The 24,337-nt window shown below is 35.0% G+C and overlaps 2 protein-coding genes across 2 annotated transcripts; one reads left to right on the top strand and one right to left on the bottom strand.

Annotated features, from left to right (window-relative positions):
- Positions 1–12,841: 12,841 nt before the first annotated feature.
- Positions 12,842–14,823, top strand: LOC111917426 (eukaryotic initiation factor 4A-15). Its single transcript, XM_052770367.1, has 5 exons — positions 12,842–13,019; positions 13,819–13,888; positions 13,986–14,092; positions 14,190–14,283; positions 14,483–14,823. Exons 2-5 carry the CDS (start codon positions 13,821–13,823, stop codon positions 14,511–14,513), a joined length of 300 nt encoding a protein of 99 aa, XP_052626327.1. The 5' UTR covers positions 12,842–13,019; positions 13,819–13,820; the 3' UTR covers positions 14,514–14,823.
- Positions 14,824–15,474: 651 nt separating this feature from the next.
- On the bottom strand, positions 15,475–18,618 carry LOC111917419 (B3 domain-containing protein REM10). Its single transcript, XM_052765664.1, has 8 exons — positions 18,556–18,618; positions 17,633–17,756; positions 17,331–17,458; positions 16,950–17,171; positions 16,289–16,523; positions 15,996–16,132; positions 15,634–15,855; positions 15,475–15,489 (listed from the first exon to the last, which is right to left on the bottom strand). Exons 1-8 carry the CDS (start codon positions 18,616–18,618, stop codon positions 15,475–15,477), a joined length of 1,146 nt encoding a protein of 381 aa, XP_052621624.1.
- Between the last annotated feature and the right edge of the window lie 5,719 nt (positions 18,619–24,337).

The raw sequence follows: 24,337 nt of genomic DNA, 5'->3' as shown, positions 1-24,337 counted from the left end.
TTCACCTTATTCGGTGTATAGATCAAGAATGGCAAGAACAAGAGGCGGTGCTGGAAACGCAAATGAAAACAGGAACCAACCACCTGTGATTGAACCAGTTGCTGTTGAAGCTGCTGCACCAGAACAGATTACCATGGCTGGAGTGCAAGCCATGATTCGGGCTATGTTAGCCAAAAAAGGGAAGAAATGCGACGGATGTTGCATGAGAATAGGGATGAACCAATCATACCTATGTGTGGAACCCAAATTGATTCCCGAACAATCAGAGGAAGGGAACAATAGTCGTATTGTGAGTCATGTTGGGACTCAAGAAGAACGAAGGAACGATCCGGAAAGGAGAAACAACAATGATGGGCTAATGTAGAAGAATTTCTTGGGCGCAAAACCGCCAAGTCTTTCTGGGAGCCCAAAACCCGTTGAAATTATGGATTGGATCTCCGAAATGGAGATGGTGTTTGAAAGTTGCGACTGTAGCAACAAACAGAAGACTGTCTTTGTACTTAGACAACTGAAGACTGGAGTCTTGAGCTGGTGGAAGTTGTTGGCAAATACTATGCCACGAGGAGAAGCCCTGAAAATGTCATGGGAGGAGTTCTTGGAACAGTTAAAGGTGCAGTATTGTTCAGAGATAGATCTGATTGATCTGAACAATGAGTTCCAAAACTTGAAGAAGGGGAAGATGAGTGTAGATGGCTATGCTACTGCATTCACTGAGAAAATGAAGTTATTTCCGTACCTAGTGCCAACAGAACTCTCCAAGATCGAGAGGTTCGCCAATGGACTGCCTGCCAACTTTGGTCCGACAGTCAAGATGGCAACTACTCTTAAAATAGTTGTTCGAGCAGCTAAGAATGTCGAAGCCCAGCAGAAGGAAAAGGGTCTGGAAAGGGTAGAGGTTGGTGAAAAGAGGAAATTTGACGGACCTTTAGGGTCCAGCAAGAAAAGCAAGTTCTTGAAAGCTGTTTCGAGAGGAAGTGGAGGAGGTGAAGCGAAATGGTGCGAAAAATGTAAGAAGAAGCATCATGGGAAGTGTGAAGTGGTGGCCACATGCTACAAGTATGGAAATCCAGGGCACTATGCCAATGAATGCACACTTACCAAAAAAGTTTGGTATAGTTGTGGTGAGGAGGGTCACATGTCGAGGGACTGCCCTAAGAAGAAGGAAGCAGCAAGACCCAACATCCCGCCAAAGCCAAAAGCGAGAGCATTCCAGATGACACTGGAAGCTGCCAAAGATAAAGCTGATGTCGCATCAGGTACCTTTCTCGTTAACAAATTGTCTGCCCAAATTTTATTTGATTCTGGAGTCAACTACTCCTTTATATCGCATGAATTTGGTAGAAAACTAGCGTTGCCTGTTGTTAGACTAGATGATGCTTTATTAGTCGAAGTTGCTAGTGGCAAGTTTGTACCTGTTAGCCATCGTATGAAAAATATATTAATTGATCTGAATGGGAATAAGTTCCACGAGGAATTATTGCCTATAGAACTTAACGGTTTCAACATCATTTTGGGAATGGATTGGCTTAGCGCCAATGATGCCGAAATTTTATGCAAGAAGAAAATAGTGAAAGTGAACCTTCCTGGGAAGGAATCGTTTATGGTGTACGGAGATAAACGTAGAGTAAATTCTGGAATCATTTCCCTAATGAAAGCCAAAAAATGTTTGACCAAGGGGTGTACATCATACTTAGCGTTCGTGATCAATGCTAAGAAGGAAAATAAGGTGATGCAGAATATTCCAGTTGTGTGTGATTATCCGGAAGTATTTCCCGAAGATCTTCCTGGATTACCGCCTGATCGATAAGTGGATGATGCAACTTCAGGAGTTATTGGACAAAGGTTTCATTAGACCTAGTTCATCACCCTGGGGAGCTCCGGTGTTATTCGTGAAGAAGAAAGATGGAAGTATGAGAATGGGCATCGATTATAGAGAGTTGAATAAGGCAACAATAAAGAATAGATATCCATTGCCGAGGATTGATGACCTGTTCGATCAACTACAAGGTTCAAGTTATTTTTCAAAGATCGACCTAAGGTCAGGATATCATCAGCTGAAAGTAAGAGAGCAGGATATAGAGAAGACTGCATTCAGAACACGATAAGGGCACTACGAGTTTTTGGTTATGTCGTTTGGACTAACCAATGCTCCAGCAGCATTCATGGATTTAATGAACAGGGTTTGTAATCTGCTCCTAGATAAATCTGTGATAGTGTTCATAGATGACATTCTGATTTATTCAAAGAGCCAAGAAGAGCATGGTAGACACTTGCGAGAAGTGTTGGAAGTCTTGAAGAAGGAGAAGTTGTATGCAAAGTTCTCCAAATGTGATTTTTGGATTCGAGAAGTCCAATTCTTGGGTCACGTGGTCAACCAAGAAGGGATAATGGTTGATCCAGCAAAGATTGAAGCTGTAACAAAGTAGGAGAAACCGAAGAGTCCCACGAAGATCCGAAGCTTTTTGGGATTAGCTGGATATTACCAAAGGTTTATCCAAGGCTTTTCTTCGATCGCTAGTCCATTAACAGCTTTGACCCACAAAGGAGTTGTTTATGCTTAGAATGATAAGCACAGAGAAGCTTTCGAGTTGCTAAAGAAGAGGCTATGTGAGGCACCGATTCTATCTCTACCCGATGGAGTTGAAGACTTCATTGTTTATAGCGATGCATCTGGGGTTGGATTGGGTTGTGTTTTAACCCAAAGAGATAAGGTGATCGCATATGCATCTCGACAGTTGAAAGAGAATGAAAAGAACTACCCGACTCATGATTTGGAGTTGGCAGCGGTAGTTTTCGCTCTGAAGATATGGAGGCATTACCTCTATGGCACGAAGTGAAAACTTTTCACTGATCATAAGAGTCTCCAATATCTCTTTAGTCAGAAAGAATTGAATATGAGACAACGACGCTGGCTAGAATTACTTAAGGACTACGACTGTGAGATACTTTACCACCCCGGTAAAGCTAATGTTGTTGCTGATGCTCTCAATCGGAAAGTCAATCTTGAAAGGAAAAGGCCAAGAGCATTGAGAATTGAAGTTGTCTCGACAATTGTGGAAAGTATAAAGAAAGCTCAAGAGGAGGCTTCTAAGAAGAATGACCGAAAGGAGGAACGTTTGGGTAAAACGTTCGTGTTCGGTATAAACAGTCATGGACTGAAGGTGTTCCAAGATCGGATTTGGATACCTAAGACAGGAGGAGTTAGAGATCTTCTGATGGAAGAAGCTCACAAGACCATGTACTCGATTCATCCTGGTAGCACTAAAATGTATAGGGACCTGAAACCCTACTACTGGTGGCCGACGATGAAGCTCGATGTTGCAAAGTATGTGGCCGAGTGTATGACTTGTGCTAGAGTCAAGACACAACATCAGAAACCATACGGGAGTTTAGAACCTTTGTCTGTACCTATGGGTAAATGGGAAGACATTGCTATGGATTTTGTCACTAAACTGCTCAGAACGAAAAATGGTCACGACATGATTTGGGTGGTCGTTGATCAATTCAATAAGAGTGCGCATTTCATAGCAGCCAAGGAGAAATGGTCTATGGAAAAGCTTGCGAATTCTTACGTGAAGGAAATTATGAGGCTTCACGGTGTTCCGCTGACGATTGTGTCAGATCGTGATAGCCGTTTCACCTCGTGGTTTTGGAAAAGTCTATAAGAGGAAATGGGTACCAATTTGTGTTTAAGTACAGCTTACCATCCGCAGACTGATGGTCAAAGCGAAAGAACGATACAAACACTTGAAGATATGCTGAGAGCATGCACCCTGGAATTCTTAGGTAATTGGGATGAACATTTACCTTTGGTTGAATTTTCCTATAATAATAGTTTCCACTCGAGCATAAAGATGACACCTTATCAAGCTTTGTATGGACAGAAGTGTCGTACGCCGTCTTGTTGGCTTGAGGCTGGGGAAAAGCAGTTTATGGGACCCGAGATGGTTCATCAAACTACTGATAAGTTGAAAATAATTAGGGAGAGAATGTTAGCCGCTCAGGATCGTCAAAAGAGCTACGCTGACAAAAGGCGAAGACCGATGACTTTTGAAGTTGGAGATTCGGTTTTGCTTAAAGTCTCGCCGTGGAAGGGACTAATAAGATTTGGAAAAAGGGGAAAATTAAGTCCAAGGTTTATTGGACCGTTTAAAGTTCTTCAGAGAATTGGGAACCAAGCTTACAAGCTCAAACTACCAGAAGAACTGAATGGAATTCATAACACTTTTCATGTGTGTTATTTGAGGAAGTTCACGGGAGAAGTTCCCGACATGATTCCACTTTCGGAGTTGAGAATCGATGAGAACAAAAGGTTGATTGAAGAACCAAAGGCAATCGTTGACCGAAAGACTAAGAAGTTACGACGCAAGTTGGTCGAGTTAGTGCTTGTCCGATGGAAACACTCGAATGGGCCGAATCTCACCTGGGAAACGGAGAGTGACATGATGAGTCGCTACCCGCAGTTGTTTGTTGATGTGTGATTCCGGGGACGGAATCCTTCTAAGGTGGAGAGAATTGTAACGTCTGTGTTTTTGGGCTTGTCATTTATAACAATGTAATAGTCTAGGTTAACCTTTGTAACCCAATTTTGAAATAATAAAAAACGTATTATTTGAGTATTATGTGTTTCATGCTTAATTGCTTAATTATGTGATATGATTAATTAAGAATAAAATGAGCGTCAAAATTTAAGTGTAAAATAAACATAATATCTTTGGATAATGATGTAGTAATTAAAATGAGGTTTCCGAATATATATAGAGCGTCGAATATATATAGAGCGCCCAAATCTGACTTCGTATGAGGAAGTTATGATTTTCTGAAGTTTCGACTTGGCAATATGCAGCCCGAATACTCGATTTGAGATCGAGCGGTTTTTAGCCGAAACAATCTAAACGAGAATCGAAGATCTCGTTGTTAGTAGCGAAACGATGAAAAGCTAGGCGAGAACGGACGTCGGACGAAGAAGTTATGAATTTATAACGAAGTTTTCCTGTCCCGGCCTACTAAAAATAAATAATAAAAAAATAAATTCAAAATTAGCCGACGGAGTCTAAACGAAAGTTGTAGAGCGTAGTCTCACCTACGCGTGGATATAGAGAACTTCGAAAACGGAGTTTGTATGAAGAAGATATGAATTTTCAAAGTTTATTAAATATTTAATATTTAAATTAAAATCTAAATCTTGGTATTATCCGAAGAGGAGTCACCGGACTCATCCGAAGTACGCCCAGCGTACTGCTGTACCCCCAGCGTACAGCGAAGCGTGACGTCCCTCGCATTCAAGTTCTTCGGATACATAAGTAATGACGAATTCGGACGCGTACGCCCCGCATACGCCTATACGCCCAGGGTACTACGAGGCTCCAGCCTCCTATAAATAGGATGCGAGGCTGCCGAGTTCTTTTGCTCTTTTTCTCTTCTCTCTCTCCCGTTTTGCATCGTTTAGCGTGCCATTTATACCCCGAAGCCCCGGTAATATTCCCGAGCCCCGAAGAAAGATCCGAAGCCCCGAGAATCCCGAGAAGTGCGATTCTCGAGCCGAAGCTCTGCCCGCGAGAAGCCCGGTTTTTGTAAAGATCTTCTAGATCTGCGGAGAAATACTACTTCTGCAAGCCGTAGTGCTGCCCGATCATCTTCTGATCAAGTGAGTGTGTAGTCATTTTCTTCTAACGCATATTTATGAAGTATTTTATACGAAATACGTTTTACGTGTATACTTTGTTGATTATATGTGTGAATCTATATTCACTTTCTTCTATCTCATAGATCTGGTTTATTTTCTATGAAATATGTGTTATGTGGGTGTGCCTCATCTGTTATGTGGAATATGTATTGAATGAACATGCTATATAGCTTTTAAACTATGTATAAAAATATATATTTTGATCTACTAATATGTTGGGTAGAACATGAGTAGATAGTTGGTGTGTGATAAACAGATGAGAGGCCTCGTTGTTGTTTTTGTGGATCTAGTTATTCAGCAGAGTATGGATAAGGACCACAGACTCTTTCTAGATAGTCTTGTGGAACGCTAGCAGGCTCATAACCTGTAGGTGTTGTGAACGATGTGTTCACCGGTGTACTCTATCCCCCTCATGGTTGCCTTTAGGACCTTTATTGCTAAGGAAGCCCCTTTGTGGTAATGTCCGTCCCGATGAAAATCCTAGATTAGGTCCCTTATAATAGATGTTGTTTTAGGGATGTAAAGTGAGGATAACGGGAATGAGTAATCGGGTTATTGTTGGTTGGTGAATTAAATATAATTATTTATTGTGGGTTGAAAACCCTATATGCTCACCAGGCTCCCAAGCCTGACCCACTCAGTTTTATTTGTATTACAGGAAGTGGCGCAAGGGCATAAGATGGATGAATCATCGAGTTGTTTTGTTTACAAGTCTGTATATGTACATATTTGTTGAATGACTTGTAATGTTATCATTTATGCTTTTGGTTTGTTTATCGGAACATGACATCCCGAATATTGTTATATAATGAAAATCGCATCTCTCGATGAAATGCTTTGATAAACTTTATTTTATTATATTTTGTTTTGGGAACAAATTCCGCAACTCTTTTAAATCAAAAGGATTTACTCTGAAATTATTTTAAAAAGCATAAACAAAAACAGTCTTTTCTGGACGAGATTTTGGGGATGTCACACCTATCCTATGGAAAATCTGACCAGATATCTTGAAAACATAAGGGCCCAGGTTGTCATTGACAGACTCATCCACATTCGCCCCAAAAGAAGTCATAGAAAACATGCTGTTATATGCCCTAATGTCCTTCAAAAATCGTGGATTTTGATATAGGTCAACGAATTCAGGATGAAACCTAGAAGGGTACGGAAGAACTACACCACCATCCCGACAACAATGATAATACTTCAGATGGCCAGACGTAGAAAGCCTAAGCACCCTTTCAACATACGAGAAATTTGTGCCACAAAATTCACAAACACAGGTACAATCACCGGAATCGACGTATTGAGGAAGACCGGTAAAGAAGACAACATGTCGCGACCTACAAGACCGAGGGACAGAGGACAAAGCAGCAGTTAAACATCTCCGTTTGGCCGGAAGGGCCATCAGAATACAAACGAACAAAACAGGCACAACAATGCTTCAAGAAGAACACAAAAACAGAAACGTGAAATAGAAAAAGAAGAGAGAGAAGTTACCTATCGAAAGAAAGAACGAAGAACAGAAAGAAACAACGGTGAAAGAAACAGCGGTGAACGTCGAACCCAAAAGAAAGAGAGAAGAAGAACATGTGGACAACAAACGACAGGAAAGAAGACACGTAGCAAATTTAAACGCAAGTCAGCATTCTACGTTGACAAAACGCTTAACAGATAAATTACCGGAACGACAAATAAACAGAAGTACAGGGGGGATAAACAACAATTTAGAAGGAACGAATGAAATAGAGAACATAAAAAATAGAAGGGCCATATATGCCAAAAGAGGAGGTAGAACACTGTAGCTGAGATGCAGGAAATTTAATATATATATATATATATATATATATATATATATATATATATATATATATATATATATATATATATATATATATATATATAGGGTACATTAATTGAAGGGAGCCCAAAATCTTGCGAATTACCTCGTTTTGATGTATATATATATATAGGGTTAGGTTCATGTGAGACGACCTAATTTTGTTAGACCGTGAGACGTATTTTTTTTTATTTTTTTTATTATTATTTTTAATTAATTCAAGTTCCGAAAATAATATTTAAAAAAAATTGGATTTTTCCATTTATTTTGCATTTTAAAATTATTTTTTAGAATATGTACAGTGTAATATTCTATTACAATTTTTCACGTATTTTTCAAAAAAAACTGGATTTTTTTTTTTTTTTTAGTTAATTCAAGTTCCGAAAATAATATTTAAAAAAAAGAATTTTTAGATTTTTTCCATTTATTTTGCATTTTAAAATTATTTTTTAGAATATGTACAGTGTAATATTCTATTACAAATTTTCACGTATTTTTCAAAAAAAACTGGATTTTTATTTTTATTTTTTTAGTTAATTCAAGTTCCGAAAATAATATTTAAAAAAAAGAATTTTTAGATTTTTTCCATTTATTTTGCATTTTAAAATTATTTTTTAGAATATGTACAGTTTAATATTCTATTAGAATATTTCACGTATTTTTCAAAAAAAAAAAACAGGATTTTTTTTATTTTTTTTTTAGTTAATTCAAGTTCTGAAAATAATATTTAAAAAAAGAATTTTTGGATTTTTCCATTTATTTTGTATTTTAAAATTATTTTTAGATTTGGTCTCACGGTCTCACAAAATTAGAATGGTCTCAAATGAACCTAAATCTATATATATATATATATATATATATATATATATATATATATATATATATATATATATATATATATATATATATATATATATATATATATATCATGGTTGCAGAAATTGAAATTAATCGGCGATTAGCAGTGAAAGATGACCATTTTCTGGTTTTGATGGGGGAAAAAATTGAGAGTAAAGCTAAGGCGATAATCAAAAAGTGAAAGATTCTTCCGTTCCGCATCGTAGGGTCTTCAGGGAGAAAGAAAATAAAATGAGGGGGCGATGATGTGAGAGGTTACTCCTTGGCCTAAAGATAGGAAAATATTGATATTATTTGAATGGATGATAATGTTTAAGGCTTTCCTTCCAACTTCAGTGGACCCGCCTATTACTACCTTCCTTGTGACTTCAGTTGACTCAATTAAAAGCTCTACGTACACCAGGGCATACTCATTCCCTTATATAAACTCTTTGTGAGCGTACACATTTCCTTATGTGAGCTCCTTAAAATATACTACATAGCAAGATTTTTCATCATACAACCAACCATGATCAGAAGTCATTCTGACACAAGAGAAGAAAACCCCCCGGCCAGTAGATATGAAAGCTTTTCTTTAGATCAAAAGAATACCCTTCTCGTGATAGTTATACTTATCGCGACTGCATCCTATCAGACCGCACTTACTCCTCCTGGAGGTGTTTGGCAAGACAATTATCATCCTTCGGCAAATCCACCAGCAAGTTCTGTAGATGATAGTGTTGCTCTTAGACACCACACCTCCGGAACTGCTATTATGTCTACTAATAAATACCAAGGAGCATACATAGTATACGTTATTAGCAACTCCTTGGGGTTCTACGTGTCAGTTTTCATGATTTTCCGCCTCACCTATGATTTCCCCTTGCTGTTGGAGTTGCACCTTTTATTGCTCTTATTTAGTATAAACTATACTACTTGCATGATTTCGATTCTCCCATCTACTTACACGGTCGTTTTTTATATTTCCATAGGAATAGCTGTGATATATTCTATAATTACATTATTCATGCTTCTTAAACAGCGGAAAAGCTTGAAATATACATTTCCGGCTGCACTGCATTAGTTCATGTGGTGATAATGGAATGAAATGCTAGTTGACGCAACTCACAAGTTATTAGCATGTTTGAGGGTCTATTATATATCGTCTCTTATGTTTTCTATTATGTATGAAGACAATTACAATAAATGAAATGTTCTCTACTATGTATGAAGATATGTATGAAGACAATTACAATTAATGGAATGTTCTGTATTATGTATGAACACAACTCTCTCTCTCTCTCTCTCTCTCTCTCTCTCTATATATATATATATATATATATATATATATATATATATATATATTAATGAAATGTTCTCTAGTTGGCAAGCCACGCGATGCAGCGGTGGCGACTGTTTTACTTCAGCAAATGTTTTGGGCGACGATTCGTTTCCATTCCTCGAGTACCGTTATACAATCTATTTAATGGGTCGAAATTCCGTAACAATATTATCACACATCCAACTTTCAGTTGTGTGTACGAAGGGATAAACCACTAACACTGAACGTGTTCAACAATTCTATAAGATAAAAAGTTATTTATATCGTGTCCGGCTTCATCAAAACTATACTGATTATCAATTGGAAAATGGGACAATATTTTGAAAATATGACATTTTATAACAAAACAAATTTTGAAATTACCATTTGTTGCTTTCAAAGCATGTTGTTTTATAGTCTATATATTAAAATGTATCATTTTTTTCATGAAATTTAAAACCAAATAATTATTATTTTAGTTTACCTTTAATTGTTTTTAACTTTTAATAAATTATTTATTTAATAAAAAGTTTTATATAAGTTATAAACAAAAAGAACATGGACATAGGGATGAAACTCACAAAGATTACGATATATATTCTCTAAATCCTGTTTATACTAAAAAAAAACTAAATAATTAAGGGTATTTTGTAAAATATATATATATATATATATATATATATATATATATATATATATATATATATATATATATATATATATATAAAAGATATAAAAAAAATCATTTACAAATTTGATGATTGTATAAAGTAAGACTTTAAAAAACAGAAGGGTTATTTAAAGACATTTATGCAAATAGAAGGGTTGTAAAATAAGTTTCTAAAACTCTTAATTTGATTACGATGAGCTAGCTGTATACCTCTAGGAAGACTCTAGGAAGACTTTTGCCCTGAACACACCAAAGTCCTATATCACCTTTTTTGAATTTTAAAATGGCTTTTTATTTAAACCCCATCCTATTACATCATAATTTTTTAAATTTTCGATATTTTTTAAATTTATGCTTTTCTCTCACCTCTATAATTTTAGAGATTATTTTGTCTCTCTTATTGTCTCTCAATGAATATTTTTACCATAATATTCGATCAATTATTATTTAGGCTTTGTTAGATACACCTCTTACCGTCCACTAAGAGACCACATCTAACCTAGTCCAACTAAGGGTGTTTGTTAAATCAATTTATGTCTCTTATTCGGTCTAAGAGGATCTTATCGAGTCAACAAAAAGTACGATAGCCGAGTTGTTTTTATTCTACTACCATTTTTAACCCTACAGAAGTCTCGTTATTTATCTATTCCATTGAAAGAAAAGAACAACCCTAATCGGTTCATATTTTATAAACCAAAACCAATCCAAAATCATATTAATGTTTTTTATTAGATGAAACTTTAAGAACTTATTTGAAAAAATAAATTATAAAATTAATAAATAGTTATAGTTATATTATAAATAAATAAATAATAAATTGTTATTCTATGTTTTTGGACTATTCGGTTCATATTTTATAAACCAAAACCAATCCAAAATCCAAAATAGTAATTCGCTTTTGTTGAAAACCAATCCAAAAATCTGAATATCCAAACCAAATAGTCCAATCCAAATTGTCCAACTAGACACTTCGGTTTTATCCAAATAGTGAACAACCCTAATCAACACTGCATAATCGTCTCACCCTCAGGCAATCAACCACCACTCCACCATTGCCAATCAGCCTCCTCCTTCTGCAATAGAAGACGACAACAGAATACGACAAGTATGTTAATTTCTGCATTTTTTTGTTTATTTTTTTCTAATGTTGGTTGCTTACAGAAATCAGTTGTAATGTGTTCATTAAATAAGCACAAAAGAAAAACTGTAATCTAATGCAGCATTATAATGTCATCTGGTTATGGTCTGTTCAAACTGAGAATTAATTAGACCTCATATATTGACCTGGGTGCATGCATGGGATTTTTGTGTTTTTGCAAGTTAGATTAGTGAACATGAAACTTGGAATATTCGACACAATAGTACACTCTTGACTAGGGATGAAAGTGGGTCCAAACCCGGACCCAATGGACCCGGACCCGGAAAACCCGGAACCGATTAACGGGATTTTATAGAACCGGAAACCGGATCGGTATATAGGAACCGGTTCCGGTTCGGTTTCGGGTATGGTTCCGGGTAAAGTGGGTTTAGAACCGGAAAACCCGGAAACATCAAAGTGGGTAGGTTGGAACCGGATAAAGTGGGTTTAGACCCGAAAAACCCGAAAAAACCGGAATTTTTTGGTAATTACTTACAACTTAGTGGGTTGAACTTTGAAAATTTTCATATTGATATCCCCACTTTGGGGGACTGTAACTTATTGAATACGAAACCACAATTAACAAAATTAGAGTCTAAAATCATGTACAAACTCTAAAATACACTCTGGAAAAACCCGCATGTCAATCCGAATTTAAACGAATGAGATATACTTATGTTAATATTTTCACATAATACAAAGTACAAAAACAAATAGCTGAAAAGTTGAAAATTTTCAGTTTTGATATCCCGACTTCGGAGGACTGTAAATCATTGAATGTTAAACCAAAAATGACAAAACTATAGTCTAAACTCATGTACAAACTGTAAACTAGAAGTTGAAAAAAACCACATGTCAATTCAACTTCAAACGAATTAGATATGCATGCTTTAAAACTTTCACCGAATACAAAAAAAACTAAAAAACTAAAAACTTTCAGCTTTGGTATCTCAACTTTTGAGGACTGTAAGTCAATGAATATAAAAATAAAAATGAAAAATTTATAGTCTAGAATCATGTACAAACTCTAACCTACATGTTGGAAAAAACCGTATGTTAATTGGAGTTGAAACGAATAAGATATGCATCTTGTAAACGTTTCATAAAAAGTGGTTCCGGCCCTAAAAGTGGTTCCGGTTCCAAAAACCGGTTCCGGATTTTAGACCCGGTTTACCCGGACCCAATGGACCCAAACCCGGATTACCCGAAACCCGGATAAAGCCAATTTTTAAACCCGAAACCGGACCCGGTTCTATATATTCCGGTTCTAACGGGTCCGGTTCCGGTCCGGTTTTCCGGTTCTAAATCTCATCCCTATATTATATTATATTTCCGGACGTGCCTTCATAGTTAAAAGCTTTTCACTTCCCGATCCTTCCACCACTCAGTCACTCCATCTTCCTTCGCCGTTCGACAACATCCTCTTCAAAGATAGAAATCTGCTTTCGATTCAAGATGTATTTGGTGGAAAAGAAATATGCCATATCAGGTGTACCCCAAGGTCCATAAACAGTGAAAGATCGCAAACCGGTAATTGACAGATCATAGATATGATTGTAAGCATGAGCGATTTCCTCACAGGCTTTCTTTGTGGTGGCGTAAAGGCTCGCCGGTTGATTGGTTCGATCGGAGAGAGAGAGAGAGAGAGACGACGACGAAGGGGGTGAGGTCGATTTATTCGACCAATACCCATTGCGCTTTAGACGATCGGTTTTTCTTCAATTTTACCTTTGTTTTACTATACGTTTCCGATTGAGGGCTGTTTTGATTCCCGCTGTTTATTTTTCAGATTTTGTGATTGATTTGTTTGTCTCTGGTGAGCCGGATCTTCGACCGCCTCTCCATAGCCTTTGGCGCTCACCATCGGCACCATCATCCATCTGTAACCCCTAAAAACCATGTTTCTTAAATCGTTTATATTTAATCAATTTCTCGCCTGGCAGCGTCGAAGTACCAAGGTTCCACTAGACCACAAGTACATCGGTTTACAAGGGTATCTGTACAGTGACTATGCTCTGTACAACACCATTTTCGTTTTTCTCATAAAAAACCATTGAGTAATTTTAAGTAACATTGACCATTATATACATACACATTCACACTCACAACCTACATTCATGTGACTAGACAACGAACACCCAATTCAGATAGAAAATAGAAATCTAGGCAAGACAGATATTTTCAGAAGTCATGTTCCCTTTTTTAGGCTATTGGTAACTTTTCAAGCCATGTTAGTGCTTTTTTTATGCCTATGACTATAAGGACACATGCTCATATCTTCGAGTTACAAATTGTTTACTGCTTTAACAATCATGGTTAATCTTTGCAGGCATGGCAGGCATAGCACCAGAAGGATCCCAATCCGATGCACGCCAATTTGACTCCAAGATGAGCGAGTTGTAAGACTCATTCAGATTTTAGCAGCTACTTACTATTCAACTGATTCAATTTAAAGTTAAAACTTTCCAATGTAACACTTTTTAATCATTATTTTAGGCTTTCAACTGATGGACAAGACTTCTTTACATTATATCATGAAGTCTATGACAGTTTTGATGCCATGGGTCTCCAAGAAAATCTCCTGAGAGGCATATACGCATATGGTACTACATCATCTAATTGCACAACCACATATTGTTATTGTTAAATCACCAAATTCACCGTTGTGTAAATTACCAATTTGCCCTTTGAAATTTTTAGGTTTTGAAAAAGCATCGACCATCCAACAAAGGGGAATCGTCCCCATCACCAAGGGCTTGGATGTAATTCAACAAGCCCAAATTTGGAATAAAAGGTAAGAAATTTATGAATGTAAAGTTACATATTTGTTGCTTTAATCAACTAAATAATAGTTCTCCTCATGTATTATGTGCAAATATATCAGCATGGTTGGATCATAGACATTAAAGCCATTAAAAATGAAGTCACTTTTAAATTTTGAGATTCAAACAAATCTAACTCATCTTTATGTTTTATTTTGCATAATTTTGCAGGTTAAGAACATGGTACACAAGAGAGAAGTAGTGATTGTAGGTGGTTCAGATTTATTACATTTCCAAAAGAAATTAGCAATTGCTATTTCGATAGCTATGTGTGGTCATTTCCAACAAGAAACAGAAAAAGATGGGCATTTTCATGTCCGTTCAAAGATGTATATTGATAGTGCCATTCTTAAAGAGGTCCCAAATCTTAGATTGCATTGAACTTTTTGATGCACTTTTTCTCTAAGAAGTTAGTACTAGTACTGTAAATTTAGTTAAATGACGCTTATACCCTTTTGTATAATTAACTTGCTTAAATTTTTTTACATCAATGCCAATGGATGGATGATGCATATGGGCCCAGTGATTCATATTTGAAGTACAGATTTTTTTACTTTTCTAACCCAAACACTTGTGGACAAAAAACTAAAAAAGAAACAAGGGGGCATATATCGTCGATTTATGGAAAGAACTGCTCATTCCATTTATACGGTTATAGTCTCAATTTCTGGAGTTTGAGAAAAAACATGTACTTAGAGTCTTGATAGACTTGAGTGCTTTCTACAATCAACACCATTTCCTTAACAATAACATTAAAAAAAAAAGGATAAAATAAATAGAACATGTTTTAAAACTGGACAGTTTCTAACCCCCGCAAAGCGGGGGATCCTTCCCTTCTTCAATTTAAATCACAAATTTATTGTCACCCTTTATTTATTTAACGATTTTACTAAATATTTTAGATTGTCGCTAATTTATATAAAACCATTATGTTTTGCCTTCAAACAACAATTTTGCTTTTCCCTTCCATCTATGACATACAATTACAACATCAATTATGTTAGACAGTTCGTATGTCCTGACTTTTATATATATATATATATATATATATATATATATATATATATATATATATATATATATATATATATATATATATATATATAGAGAGAGAGAGAGAGAGAGAGAGAGAGAGAGAGAGAGAGAGAGATATTCAAATTAAATCACAAATTTAGTGTCTAATAATATAAAATAAAATATCATACACAAAAAAGAAATTGCTGATTTTTGATATTGAAATATTAGTTTGGATTAATTATGTTGGTAAGAAAACAGTAAAAATATTAGTAGCTTGTAGGGATTTTTTGAAAGTAAAAGTTTACAATGGGGTTTTCCCCCTTGTTGACAAGCTCGAATTTGAAACGATCTCCTTCCTTCAGTCCATTTGCAACCCTAAAATCTTTCCAACCTCGCCCTATATAATAGTATGTATTCTTATGGTTCTTAAACTCCACAGTCCACGACCTTTCATCTTCAACATTTCTGAGAGTCATCTTATTGTGATTCATTAATCCATTCGACTTTGCAAACTTCTTTGGCAGATACTACATTAACCACCATTGTTAGTAAGAAATTTCCCGAATTACCAAATGCAATAAAAGCTTTTGTAACTATGGCAACTCAAAATTGTATGAGTGTTCATTTCATCTTTTCTTATAAGGATAACTCAACTATATTCAATTACCAGAATCGATTGTTTTATGCTGCCGGGCTTCAATTCACCGACAAAGTATGGGCGACCATCTTCTTCACACATACTGGAACCTTCCTTTTGAGTAAATTTTGCTTGTTTGTGGGATTTAATCGGGTTGCTTTTTAGAACTGAGCATCCAAAATCGAAGATAGCAAAATAAATCTGTTAATTCTTGCCTTGGATCATTCAAATGCAATATAAAGTTAAAACATATTTTTTTTAATTAAATCAATATGAAGAATAGAAAAACCTAATACCAAAATATAAAGAAAATAATAACATACACATAAAGCTGACGATGGGAGGCTTGTCCTCCTTTTTCTCGAGGAGCTCAAACTTGAATGCATCACCTTCCTTCATTCCATTGGAAACTAGAAAATCTTTAAGTCCATATCCAAGATATAAACGTTTCTCATTAGCTTTGTTCATGTGAACTTTCCATGATCGACCTTTATTGTCTCTAAGAATCATTTCTCCCGCTTTTAAACCATTTGATATCGAAAAGTCAACAGGAAGATACTGAAATTATTAACACCGGAAAATTTAAATTGCATGTTAAAGTAAATATGTACAATTATCATAAGTATTACGGGTTCTAATAGTTACCAGAACCGATTTTTTGAAGCAAGTAGGCGTTAGATTTGAAATGAAGTATGGGTGACTGTTAAGACTCGAACTAGTCTTCTTTACTTGAATGTTATTCTTCACGAAATTGTTTCCTACATCTTAAGAAACAGGTAAATCGTGTGACACTTCAAATGGAGGGTTACTGCATGTTGGTAATTTAATCAAAAATGGTTGATAAATGACACGTACGTTACATTAATCAGAATCTAACAAGCTCAAATCTACATTTAAGTATGAGAGAGAGAGAGAGAGAGAGAGAGAGAGAGAGAGAGAGAGAGAGAGAGAGAGAGAGATACTACAACACTTGAAAACAAGCACTTCTCCGTGTTTAACAAGCTCAAATCTACACACGTCTCCGACTTTCAAGTGATTTTTTGCTATGAATTCGCGCCAACCAGTTAAGTAGATTTGCTTTTTCGTTTTCGTGAGTGTTGCTGGCCATGTCATTCGTGTATGATCCATTAGATAAACTTGTGTACATGTGCGTATCGGCCCCTGGGTAGTCAGTCCATTTGATCTTGCAAATTTTATTGGAACACACTGCAAAAATGTGTATACTTTACTCATTTGTTATAGAAATATTGACTTTGTAATCAAACCAACCAATACATAAGTTCAAATCAGAAGTGTATACTAATTAATGACATAAATTAAAGTAAGAAAAGCAGCTCATTTGAGCGTATGATGAAGTCGACTTACCAATCTTGAGTTACTGAAAACATAAGGAGTCATTTTGAACATGAAACAACCATTGTCACCAACTTCAAAGTTATTTTCATCTTCAGATGCATAATCGTTCCTCTTGCGCTTTTTAAGCTTCTTCGGTCCTTTCAATTAGCATTTCATACACATGATGAATATCAAACTCCAAATATTCCCAGTTTTATGGACCAAAACGCAAAGTAACAACACATTAATTATATAACTGCTATAAAAAAATCATAATAAAATGTACAAGCCCTGTATGAAGCAGAGAGTATGATACTAGATATTGAGCTTACTATGTGTATTGATCGTATCAGATTCTGTCAGAGGTTCATCTCCTTCTATTTCGTCAAATAGATTTGGGTAATGTTTTTGACAAGTAGACTGGTCAAACACCATAAAGTCAAACACCATGTTTCCCTGATGTTTAAACACAATAAAGTCAAACTCTTGGACTCCATTCTCTCTCACAAACCTCCTCCAACCGTCACCAAAAACCCCGTCGTCAATGTCTACTGACCATTCGTGACGCCCACGTCTCAGTATCGCTTTTGAGCATCTCTTTCCGTTCAGATTTGTCAAGAAAGAGCTTGGAATCGACTGCAAATATATATATATATATATATATATATATATATATATATATATATATATATATATATATATATATATATATATATATATATGGGAAAAGTGAATATACCCTTAAGGGTATATAAGCTTAGGTACCCGAACTCACTATACTACATCATTTTGTATTATATATTTAAATTGTAATTGTCTAACTGTTCTTATAATTCAACTTATAACTTGATTACTTCTAAGATTTTTATAAATTTCACATTTATCTTCCTCTTACATACTTTTCATTTTCAACCATAATATATATAGCCTAGTTGGTGTTCGGCAAAAAGATATGATATAAGAGGAAGATAATATTGAAATTTCGAAAATCTTCAAAGTAAATCAAGTTAGGGGTCGAAGTTTAAGAACATTATAATGAATATATCTAACAAAACTACTAATTATGGTGGGTTTGTGTACCTAAGCTTATATACTCTTAAGGGTATATTCACTATATATATATAGACACACACACACACAACATAATGTACGTGTGAAACTGGATATGTATAAAGAGTATGGGATAAGCAAAACTATGAACATTGATGATTTGCAAGTGAAAATGTACGAGTATATGATCCATAGAAATGCTTACAAGATTGAATAAGAAGCCTGGAGGGACAAACTTGAAGAAATTTTGAGGTTGAGGGTCTGCCATGGCTGCTTTGCAATTTGTTATAATCTCGAATGCTATATTTTGTATTACTTTGAGATGTCTTCTTCTTAATTAACCATCTCAAACGTCGCCACACTACTATATATCGATAAGAGACTACAAACATCAAGGAATTTAAGGGATAAATAAACTCTTAAACTTCCATATGCATCGCCATCGGCACTATTTTCAAGTAATTGAGTAGCTATTAATCAGGCTATATATGTTGGGCGGGATTTAAATATCTAATGTCATTAAAATTTTCACAAATGATAATTTAAAAAATGGCAAACCGTAAAAATCACTATATTATTAAAAAATTTCAATTTTGACATGGAATTATCGAATTTTTTTTCTTCGGATTATGTCATTATATTTATAATTTTGTTGTAATATCATTCAAATGAATGGTTCTCTAGGTTATTACTTTTCACGAATTGCAATAAAGTCACTAAGGTGCCGTTTGTTTTTTTCTAAAAACCACTTCTGACCATTTATTGTTGCGCCGCACAACACACATGCAATACTTGGTCCTTCGCGATTTCTTTGTTTTTTATAAGACTTCTGACTTAAAAACCATTGTGCGTGTGTTGCGTGGCGCAACACTAGACCTTCTGCTTCAAACTTCTTCACACTTTACTTTAACTTATTGTAGCAGTTTGTAAAGGTTAAAAAACAAACAAACTTTTTACTACATGCTACCTCATCTATATAAAGGCCTCCCTGGCCTCATATTTCGTTCATGCCTTCCCTTTAAGAGCCTTGGATGAAATCTTGACTCCCTCCCCCTCTTTCTATAGTTTTCCTCTTGCTAGCTTGAGTATGAACCATTAGAAGCACGACACTTGTGGTGCTTGCTTCCAAAAGTTTTTTAAGAAGGTTTTAATTAGTTATTTACTACAATAACTAAAAGGCATGTTTACTAACCCTAGATGTAAATTTCAACTATAACATAGTGTTTCTAGGGAATCTCTTTTGATGTTCAATTAGAGAAAACATATATCAAAATTATTTAGGGTTGTATGCACACATACGATTGTTTGTTATGCTCAAAACACATCACTAGTATTAGAGTCTTGACTTGTTTTTTGTTGAATATGATTGCAAATTGTTTGAATTTGATCAATTAGGGTTTGTGGCAATTAAACCCTTTTTGGGACTTAGGATTTTCGATTCTAGGGTTCTTGAACCCTAGATTTCGAAATTTTTGGAAAGGATTTTAACATTTTCCCTTGTCCCTCAAATTTCGAATTTAGGGTTCCTTAACCCTCACAGATTTTGAAATATGGCAAGGATTTGAAATCCTTGCCTTCCTCTCCAAGATATGTTAGTTTTGAAAATTGTTAGATATGATAAGGATTCTCTTATTTTTGGTAATTATCTCCTTATTTGATTGACTAGATAATTATAAGGTTTTATTTATCCCTCCCATGATTTCGAATTTTAGTGGGGAGAGGATTAGGTTAAATTATCTTAATTAATTTAATTGGATAATCCTCGATTGGTTTAATAAATTAATTGAAGTTTTAATTAATAATTAATTATTAAATCATTTGTTTTTCATATTAAATTTAAAGTAAATTGTTTAATTTCAAAATTTAAGAATTAAAAACCCAAGTATTTTGAAAAGTTTATAATACATCCTTATGGGTTTTATTATTAATTTAATTAGTGATTAATTAAAAGATAATTAATAAATCCATAAATTGGTTTAAATTTAAGTAAATTAAAAGTTTAATTTATTAAAGGATTAACCCCTTGCTATTTTAAAATGTTTTAAAATACACTTTATACTGTATGTATAATTAAAAGTTTAATATATACTATATAAGACTAAGTCAGTCAAACAGCTAGTATGTCTCATTTACGAAGCCGATCCATAAGGGGAGTAGAAGGAAACTGCCAATAAAATGGAAGTTGAATGAGTGTTCACTCTCACCCATCGTTTCCTTGGTTGGTGGAAGGTTGTTAGCCGAACAAGTTTGATAGGACATAACCTCATTAAAAGTATAATGATGAAAACTAAATAAATAATTTTCTAAAATCCCACTCTTAGGCTGTGTTTGGCGCGCCACAGCTAGCTGATAAGCTAGCTTATTTTTCGAGTTTTTTTATGTTGTCGTGTTTGGTAAGCCAAAATGTAGCTGATAAGCTAGCTTTTTGAAAAGCTACTTAGACTAGCTTTTTAGGAGCTTTTTAAAAATTTTCCAAATACACCCCTTAATTAATTATAAAAACACATATTCTTACATGTCCTTTTATGTAATTTTATATATTTCAGCTAGCTTTTCAGCTAATTTTAACAAACGTTATTTTTTTATCAGCTAGCTTTTCAACTATCAGCTAACTTTTTATTTAACAGCTAGCTTTTCAGCCATCAGCTAGCTTTTCAGCTAACAGCTAGCTTTTCAGCTAGTCCGCCAAACATAGCCTTAGTTACTTTAGGAAAAATGTGAATTTGATGCTAATCCATGAAATTGCACATTGCACCTTATTGGTCGTTAGTGGAGTGTGTGTGGTTAACCGGCACACTAATATGGACTAATAAGGAGTAGAAATGGGTGTCTCGTAAATTATCATTGATTAATGGAGCGTGTGTGATTAACCGGCACATTAAAATCAGATGATACATGACATCGAGAGTGTCAAACAAATTTGCATAGTTATTCACATCTCGTTTGTGATCATCGGCGTCCTAGTCACAAAGTGAGAGCATAATCGAGATTAAATATGTCATCGAATAGTTCAATAAATCTCAAAGATCTAGGAGTTTCATGAGATTGAAATTGGTAAATGCTTTACCTACCTAAAATAGATTCGAATTTGATTACGGCATCCCTCTTCAAAGTTCGAATCGAAAATATGGATCCTAGCCTTAATTTAAATTTATGGGTTGATAATTAAGGATTAAAATCAACTAATTCTCTATTCTCTAATCATAGATGTCAAGTTCAGACAACAATGGTCTTCCTCGTACTTCTAGAAATGTTTTTCCGCTATCTGAAGATGATCTTCCACATGTTAATCAAGGTGAAAGAATGTTCTCTTCTTCAAACAATGGTGGAACTCGAAATCATGCTTCTCCAACTTTTCCTTTTCCTCCTCCAGCAACTCTCCCCAAGTTATGTTTCCTTCAAGCTGAAAAATACGAAGTTACTCAAGCCCTGTTGGCATGTAAACATCAAGATGGAAAGTCTGTGTGCCCATGTTCTGAAAATGAAATTGTATAGAGAGATTGAGGATGTTGGGTGTCATTTTCTCAAGGGAGTTGGCCATTTACTTTTCTACTTTCGCTTCCTGAGTCATCTAGTCAGTTCATTAAAGACTACTCTGAGAGGGACCACGACGTGACCTTGATTGATCTAACATATATGTTGATTGCTACTAAAGCAGAGATGCTTAAGAGCACAAGTCAAGCAAATATGTTTGAAGGATCTGTCTCCCTAATTTCCATGAACATTGATAATGGCAACAATGGTAGTCCATAAAAGGCTTCTCTTCCCAATGGAAAGGGATCAGCCAATGTCAAACCATTTAACCACATGGTAAAGAGAAATGCTAACTCTGAGATAGTCTCATGTGTTATTCTTGAAAGATCCATATGTTTTTGTTGCCAATTGAAGGGGAATTGGATGCGAAACTGCCCAAACTACCTGAAAGATCTTAAAGATAGTAAAGTCAAGTTGTATGACTCTACTTTAGGTACTTCCACTATCTAACTCCATTATTTTTATTAAGTTCCTATTAATAGATTCTTAATACATGATGTGATAGTCACATTTTGATGTTTTTGCATGATCTAAGAGAAAGAAAGAAACTTAAGAAGAGTAAGTTGAATATGATCATGAGAAATGGATTTCGGCCACATTGTTCGATGGTCAAATTTTGGAAGCTACTGCTTAGGAGTTATGATAGATCAATAGATTGCGTAGGAAATGTCTAGATACATAGTTTTCACTTTATGCATTGTAAGGACAAGTTCCAAATCTTTCTGCTTATTATCAATAAAAGTGAATTTTTGATTTATCTAATTCACTCAATATATGTTTCCTTACAATTACATTTATTAAAGTTGGTGGTTACATTTCTAGGAATGTTAAATATGGATTTGATTCTTAGTTATGTCATTTTTGGTAATGTCATGATTAACCAAGTGAAAAGGAATTCTCATGACCCAAGTTTCAATTGGATAGAAACTTGGGGTCACAATTCGAATTATATGATGTATGAGAATTTTGATCGTTGGAAGATTATGAGTAATTCATTAATCACATGATTATGTGAGTCAAGTGAAGGACTAAAGGATCTGGTACACATTGATGTGGACTATTTAGATCCGCCACAAAGGATGATAACTTTATTCGTCATGATTTACTGATGCTTTCAGTAAATATGGTTGTGTTTATAAGATCAAACATAATTCTGATACTTTGAAAAGTTTCAAAGAGTGGCAGAACTAATAAGAAAAATATATTAGGCAGAAAGATAAAGGTTTCTCCAATCTAAAAGGAAATGAGAGTACTTTAGTATCATGTTTTATGATCATCTTAAAGATTATGTAACAATGTAACAATTGATCCTCAAAGAACATCTTCAATTGTTTAACAAAGAAGGGGAATCGGGTATTGTTGAAATAGTTCAATCATGAGATGAGTGATACTTCATATCCAATTAGAATTTTAGTAATAACTACAAATCGTATCTTAAAGCTTGTTTCAAACTAATTAGGTTTATAACACCTCATGAAATGTGGAGTAATAATGTTTTTTTTACTCTAGCACATTAGAATTGGAAGTTGTGATGTTTTGGTTAAAACAAAGGATAAGCTAAGACCAATTATGTGAAATGTTTTTTTTGTTGACAATCCACACTAACTTTTAAATATTTGTTTTTGCTTGTCAAGGAATGCTCCTTGAGAGAAAAACCTATACGTCAAGAACTTAGTGGGAGTCTTATTGATCTTGAAGATTTTCAGGAGTCAATCAAGAACAAACCTTTTAGTTATCACTAGCACACGACCTGAGGTTGATAACCTTTTTTGTTAAGTTGACACATTTTTGTTTCTGCGCACCTTCCAATTGAGTTGTCAATACTTATGAGTTTTATGGTTCTCGTTTGACTGCAAAAGGTAGAGCACGTTGGTCAATGATAGTACATTGATCAATATGGGTGAGCTTCTTAACATGGAATCATTGGTAGGCCCTTGTGTTACCAGATGACAAGAAATTATGAATAAGCTAAGTTCAGTCCATTAAAGCTAAACTTAAATTTGGTTTAGTTCTAAACCTTGTCTTATGATTGTAGGTTGGAAATGATAAGATTCACATGGATGGGAACACATACACCATAAAATCTAGGTAGCAAAAGGTTTCTCTCTAATTCATGAAAATGTTTATGAGGTAATTCTTTAGCTAGTAGATTTTAAAGATTTGATAAATATCATTTTGGTTAGTGGTTGGGTTAATTGCTTTCTCAAATTCGCAATATGATTACGACATCCCTTTTCATAGTTCGAAATGGCAAGATATGTTTTGACCATTCAAGACTTATAGTATAAGTTCTGAAGGGGTTTAAACACACACACACACATATGCTATCTAATGAAGGTGTACAAGCTTGAGAAGACACCATCCTGATCCACGAAGAATTATGGCATCTTCCCCAAGGCCCTCCGACCGACACTCATTCCGACCGCCACTAAGATTCTATCATCCAAGTCTTC

Source organism: Lactuca sativa, chromosome 1, assembly GCF_002870075.4.
Source record: "Lactuca sativa cultivar Salinas chromosome 1, Lsat_Salinas_v11, whole genome shotgun sequence".
Lineage (NCBI taxonomy): Eukaryota > Viridiplantae > Streptophyta > Magnoliopsida > Asterales > Asteraceae > Lactuca > Lactuca sativa.
Note: the sequence above shows the minus strand (reverse complement) of the source record. Positions and strands in the feature narration are given on the sequence as shown.